This window comes from Phaeoacremonium minimum, assembly GCF_000392275.1.
Source record: "Phaeoacremonium minimum UCRPA7 unplaced genomic scaffold PA7_03_scaffold_604, whole genome shotgun sequence".
Lineage (NCBI taxonomy): Eukaryota > Fungi > Ascomycota > Sordariomycetes > Togniniales > Togniniaceae > Phaeoacremonium > Phaeoacremonium minimum.
Window position 1 is genome coordinate 55,415 of NW_006921506.1, and position 6,728 is coordinate 62,142.

The window sequence follows — 6,728 nt, forward strand, 5'->3', positions numbered from 1 at the left end:
GTCAAGTTGTAGATGGAGATTTATATAAGTAACGCAGCCAGTGAACCATACATTTCACTCACATAGCAATTATGTCAGTCAGAGTCCTCGGCGTATTTGCAAACCTTGCTAGCCAGAGCCTGTTGCAGTCTCAACGCAGTTTAGAAGCCCATCAAGTCTGGACAACTGGGGCGGGGAATTCACCGAGCACCTAGCCCTTAGCCACTCCCCACCCTCCAAAACTAAGGAGATTACAAGGCGTTCAAAGGCAACCGGAAATAGCTGGGGATTGCTTCACTTGGCCTCGTCTTGAAGTTTTTGGAGCTCTCTGGCCTGTGCTGCCGCATCCTCGCCCTCAGCTTCCGGCTGAGTCTGCTGACCCGAGAGTAAAGGGTTGTGTAGGAATAAAGCAAGAATGAACATGACGACGACAATGCAGATCGCCGTAATTGTGAGAATCCGCTGCATGTATCGATAACTGGCAATGATCGCGTCTCGCTCAGGTGAGCCGATGACATACTCCGGTACCACAAACAGGGGCGCAGCATAGACCGACGAGGCGAGGGTTGCATTGTTGAAGGGCGCAAGGTTTTTCTTGAGCTCGTCGAACAATCTTTGCGACCAGATTGCGCCAGAGACGCAGTTACCGAAGGCCTGGCCGATGGAGTTGACAGTGAAAACGAGGGAGATCAGGACGCCAACATACTGGTGCCGTGCCGCGGTTTGAATCATGATTAGAGTTGGCCAGGAGAAAAACCCTGCGGCAGTACCAATGACGATCTCTCCACCGATGATGCCGGATTTTGAGCCTGAGCCTCCACGGTAGTGGTAGATTAGGCCACCTCCCACAAACCACAGGAGAATGCCTGCCAGGATGACGTGTTTCAGACGGCGAAGTTTGATGACGACAGCTCCTAGGATGGATCCCACAACGACGGCACAGAAGCTGTACAGTGACGCCACGCGAGTAGCACCCTCAATCGAGAAGTTGTATGAAACCAAGAGCAAGGTGAATAGATAGTTGCCGTGAACCATGAAGGCGAATGGGAAGGCGCAGCTGATTCCGAGACACGCCCAAACTGTCCGATTTCTGAGTAGATGCAGTGGTAGCATGGGTAAGGAGGTTTTGCTTTCCCAGAACACGAAGACTGGGAAGAGTAGGAAGCCAATCACAACCGGGGTTAGTATACCAGTGTTGTGAGGACGGACGGATGAAGACGTAGCTTACATAAGCCTTTCACTAGCCCCACACCAGCTCTTACTTAGCTCACCACTTCTCAGAAAGACATGGCTTCACCATAGAACAACAATACATCACGAATGCATAGTACAGCTTCAGGAAGCCTACGTAGAGCATAGCCGGTCAAGCCCATGATACTATCCTATTCTGCCGGACGTAAGCCTTATATGGTAGTATAGCCGATCGTTCGTCATATAGGTTTACCTTTTTGTTCCCCTTCCATACGGTATAACGTCACCTCAAAATCACCCTCAAAATCCTATCAAGCCGATTCATCAATCAACTTCATAGATTGTAGATCCAGTTTATATACCATATAGATCTTACGCTTGGTAAGTAGGATGAATTAGCTTATCAACTTTATATCTTTCTCAACGAAAATCGAGAGTTATCGTTCGTATAGAAGCTTCCCTTACCCGACAAAAGCTGCCTTCACAACTTTATCATCAAGCTCTCACATCATCTACAAAAATACCTTGAACAAACCATAATATATAGTGTTTATAGAGAGCATCGTATATACTATAGACAAACCTTAAAGCTTTATCCTGAAAGCTGGCTACTTGATTCTTACATTGTCAAACAAAACCTTTCGTATATTCTTAAGAATCATATCAAGCCATTTCTCTAGGCTCTTCATACATAAAGCAGCGGCTCGCTCCCACCAAACAGCATATAGCTATCTACCGCCGAAAACAGCTAGGCGGATAGACAATCGCAAATACAAACTATTCAAGCTTCGATTATAAGGCAAGAACTGTCTGACGCTTTCCTTAAGTCACTCATTCAACTACGGTTGGCACCTTCCATTCTACCTATGCTGACACTTGACTTTGGCAAGTCCTACCTGCCAACCCTACCAAAACTTGCTTATTTTTCCGACAGACAAACGAATAAGATTCGGTTACTATATACCCTTCTACAACCACTAGACTAGCACTCGTCCGGTTTGGGTATAGAGCAAATTTTCCGTTTATCTATATAGCTGCCATCACTAGACGGAAGGGTCATCACCCTCTCTCCATCTATGCAAACAATCCCTTCCTCTCTACTTTTGTCAGTACCTAAATCGGTACCTGATTCTATATCATTAAGCTTCATATATTCACCGACGGTATCTCCAGCTTTGCCTAAGACTATTGTCAATGACAATATAGCCGATAATCAAAATGGCGGAAAGGAACATAAGATTTATAAGACTCCCAAACAGCATATAGAATACTTACGTCGGAAGAAGCTTATCTATATCGTCTCTTAATCTATAGCCACCGTTATCGACGATATGGCCAGACGCTTAGAGGCCCTATTCGCTCAGTTTATAACCAGACTTTTGGATACAATCACTTAAATAAGTACCTTCAATTTAACACACGGATGGAAACTCTATCATATCGGTATATTCCACTCGAACCTTGACTTTAAGTTTGGTGTCGGAGACGTTATAACCGTCGGACACAAAGTCTATTATCATAATATAGATCTTTTTTGTAAGGCTATCAACAATAATAATATCATAAACGAACGAGCCGAAATCATTGTTTGTGACTTTAATCAGCTTTTAAGAGGCGATACCTTCGTATGGTATTCTAGCTAATTGAGTGTTACCAACCGTATGTTTCTAAAGCTAGATATCTAGAATTAGACTAATACTCTTCAAGAGTGCTTTTATATCTTTAAAGTGGAAGCAGCCTATAATCTCGAACGTTTTGTCTATACTGAAGACGATATTAAGAAAGGCGCTTCTATTCGGTCGTATACTATGGCCAAAGTGTGAGCAGCATATACGTTTGATATAACAAACATAACCTAATTGCTTACTTATGTCTATATTGGAATTGATACGCGTTTGTACGAACATTATATTACTTCGGCGGCCGACACCTATATATTAAACTATCTTGAACACTTGAAACAGAAGGCCAGAGCCTATCGTAAGGTCGTCAACCCTAATCTACAGCTTTAGAAGCTATCTTTCAGTATATCGCTTATTCGACAATCTTTGCCAAACATATAATATCCTTAGTAGCCTGTCTATGATGGTGTCGTAAACACCTTTCCAACGAATGTAGACAGACAGTATCTTCTTATCGTCGGTATATCATATTATTAGGTAGATGTCGACGACCAGCCAAATGACGATGAAGGAATTGACGCCTACTATGGCTATAACCACCGCTTCAATAACGAAGGTTCCTTTAACCTATGTGGCTGTAGAGGATATGGTAGTTATCTATCGTAAGGTTTTAGCGACCGATTGTCTAACTACTATAGAGGTTATCGTAACAACTACCGTGGCAGAACTTACGGCTATTTTTGCGAAGGTAATCGTAGAAACTTTAGAGGATATAATTCTTGGAGAGGCTATAACAGACGTTAGTATAGATATCGCTAGCATCGATAGGTTAAGCTCAACCTATACGATGCTATATATCTGGCAGAAGAATACTATGTCGCTAACAATGATGAAAATCGCTTTAAGACTAAGTAGAATCTAAAGGCAGATGGATATCTTTTGGCTGATGAATATACTGACGAAGAAGATTAAGATGGTTACTTTGTAGATAATAATGATATTATAGCATTAGATAATAATTCTAAGACTTTATCCTCTTACTTTTCTTCTTTTATACTATCTTCCGTACCTATTTTAGCATCTATCACCGTCGAAAGCAAAGCTTTCGCTTGCCGTAAATGTTAGAAGACTTTTCCTAAGAGAGCTATATTATTCTAGTATATATTTACGAACATATATATCCTACCTAAACCTAAAGGTTGGAGGCCAAACGAACCAATGAAGAAGAATATAGAATGTAAGCCTCTATCTGTGTGTGAGATAGGTGGAAGGATATCGTTAGCTAATTTCGTTGGAAACATAGAAGTCATTCGTATATATCCTATACCTTCAGCCGTCGATAAGACTATATCTTATAATATATATCTTCGAATATTCATCTACACTTTATCAGATAGTCCTATAGAAGAAGTCTATACTGATATAGGATGTTCTAATATTATGGTAGACGAAAGATAGCTATAAGCCAGATATCCGGACGTAGATATAAGGTCTAGCGAACCTAAGGTTATGAATAGCGTCAGAACTTTACTCAAACTCTATAAAACTACACTGATCCTTATATTCTCGAAAGACGATATCAAAGGACGAGAGATAATCGGCGAATATTTGGCGGACACACTTCTGACGCTGGATCTTAAGCTAAAAATGCTTTTAGGCTCAAATTAGTTGGCAGACAATGATGCTATCATCAATTACCTCAACCATCGAATTAGGTTAGACTTATACTAAGGTATATAGGTTTCATTTCGCATCAAACAAAAGGCTAAACCTATTTGCTGTAAGGTTTCAAATTTCCGCCATACGGTTATTCTGCTAAAGACTATAGCCATCATATAAGTCTGTTATATAGAATTACCCCTTATATATAACGATGGGGCCAGCAGGGATTTCCTTATATTACCGTCCGTCACTAAAGGTATTTCTCACCTTACGAACTTAGATATACTGAAGGTACTCTAAGTCGTCAATAAAACAAACAATCTGATGATCCTATATAAACATCAACATCTGGCAGTTGTATATGATGTCGATGCTGACAATTGTTAGTAGATCTTATGGGAATAGGCGAACATAACCTATTTATTGGTATCAATAGATATATTAGTAGAATTCGATGTTATCAAAGTAATTGAGCGAGTATTATAATCGGAAGATATAGTCGATGATATTTTTAACGTATAGAATGTCTCTTCGATAACGCCTGACAAGATAGAAACAAATCTACCTCCTAACCTATATAAGTTGAGAGAAACATTTTTTAAATCATTAGGAATCGCTTAGCCATCCGACATTCTAGAAACTCTGACAAAGGACGAAGTACATATTTACGCTTCGGACCCGATTTTTGCCACCAAACTAAAGCGTTTGCTGGAAAAGTACAAGGTCTGGAAGGAAAGAGGAATGGTCGATATTTTGAATGACGAATATATATATATTGATCTTATCGACAGATGGCAAAATCAGAAGACTAACGCTTAACCTTATAAACTCGGCCTAAAGGATGCTAAGTTGGTAGACGAAACGTTTGACAATATACAACAGAAGGGTAAATTTACCTTCCTTAATAAGCTAACACTATTCAGCTTTTTCGTTTTCGTCGTTTATTGTGTCCTAGACGCTAAACGAAAAGGCTATATAGTGATTGATCTTTACGGACTAAATAAGCTTACTTTGCTAGACGCTTACCTGATACCTTGTCAGGAAGACGTCATCAATACAGTCATAGGAAAGCGTTATCTCTTAGCGTTCGACATATCTACTTTCTTTCACCAATTGTCGGTATATAATCGTCACTATAATCGGATAGTCGTCGTCACTCACAGAGGACTTAAGATGTCGAATATAGCTCTTATAGGTTTTAAGAATTTGCCAGCTTATATATAACACTTTATAGATCGTAAGCTATTCCCTTTTTGTCATTTCGCTAGAGTGTATATCGACGATATCATGATCTTTAGCAATACTATAGAAGATTATCTTTACTATATTAGAGAAGTTCTACATTTATTTGAGAGTATTCGACTTATATTATCGCTAAAGAAATCTTTCTATAGTTTCCTATCTATCCGTCTGTTGGGATTTAAGGTCGACGCTTTCGGTCTATCTACTATAAACGACTATATTATAATAATTCGGCAAATCAAGATGCTAGATTCATTAGATAATCTGGAAACATATATCGGTATGATAGGCTTCCTACGAAAATTTATACCTTGGTACTAATAGAAAGTCGAACCTTTTGAGAAGTGAAAGATAGAGATACTTAAGTCTGGCAAAACGGATGGTTTAATTCCTGTTAGTAAGTTAAAGTCAGTATAGAAGACTTATATTTTGAAGAAAAAGTTTATTCTAACCATTATAGAGAAGGAAGCTTTCGAAATCTTGTAGGCTTAACTTATGAAACCATCATATCTTATATACTTTAATCTAGCCTATCTATTATTTATCAAGCTGAATGTATCTAAACTAGGTTTTGGCGTTATAGTCTTCCACTTGGATGGAGATATATAGGATGGTTGTCATATCCCTATCGACAGCATCAGCCTAATTCTATACTTAAGTCGTCAGCCTATAATAAAGGGTGAAGTAAGTTATTTCCCTATGGAAATGGAAGTAGCTTATCTAGTCTAAACATGCCGTAAACTCAGAACCATGATCATATCATCATACTTGCCGGTTACTATGCTTACAGATTATAGAGCCACCGACAGCATCGCCAAACAAACATCCTTTAAAACCTAAGATATTGTAAAGATGAATATAAAGCTTGTTCTAGTATCTATATATTTGTCATAATATAATCTTAACATTCGTCATATCCTTAGATAAGTCAATCTGGTTTTCAACATATTCTCTCATCTTCCGGCACACAATTCAGCCCTATCGGACGAAAATTTCAATGAGTTGGAGGATATTTGGTCCGACTCAGTATAT

The 6,728-nt window shown here is 39.3% G+C and overlaps 1 protein-coding gene across 1 annotated transcript; it reads right to left on the reverse strand.

Annotated features, from left to right (window-relative positions):
- Positions 1 to 273: 273 nt before the first annotated feature.
- On the reverse strand, positions 274 to 1,014 carry UCRPA7_8666 (putative siderophore iron transporter 1 protein; the record flags this gene model as incomplete). Its single annotated transcript, XM_007921177.1, has 1 exon — positions 274 to 1,014. One exon carries the CDS (start codon positions 1,012 to 1,014, stop codon positions 274 to 276), a length of 741 nt encoding a protein of 246 aa, XP_007919368.1.
- Between the last annotated feature and the right edge of the window lie 5,714 nt (positions 1,015 to 6,728).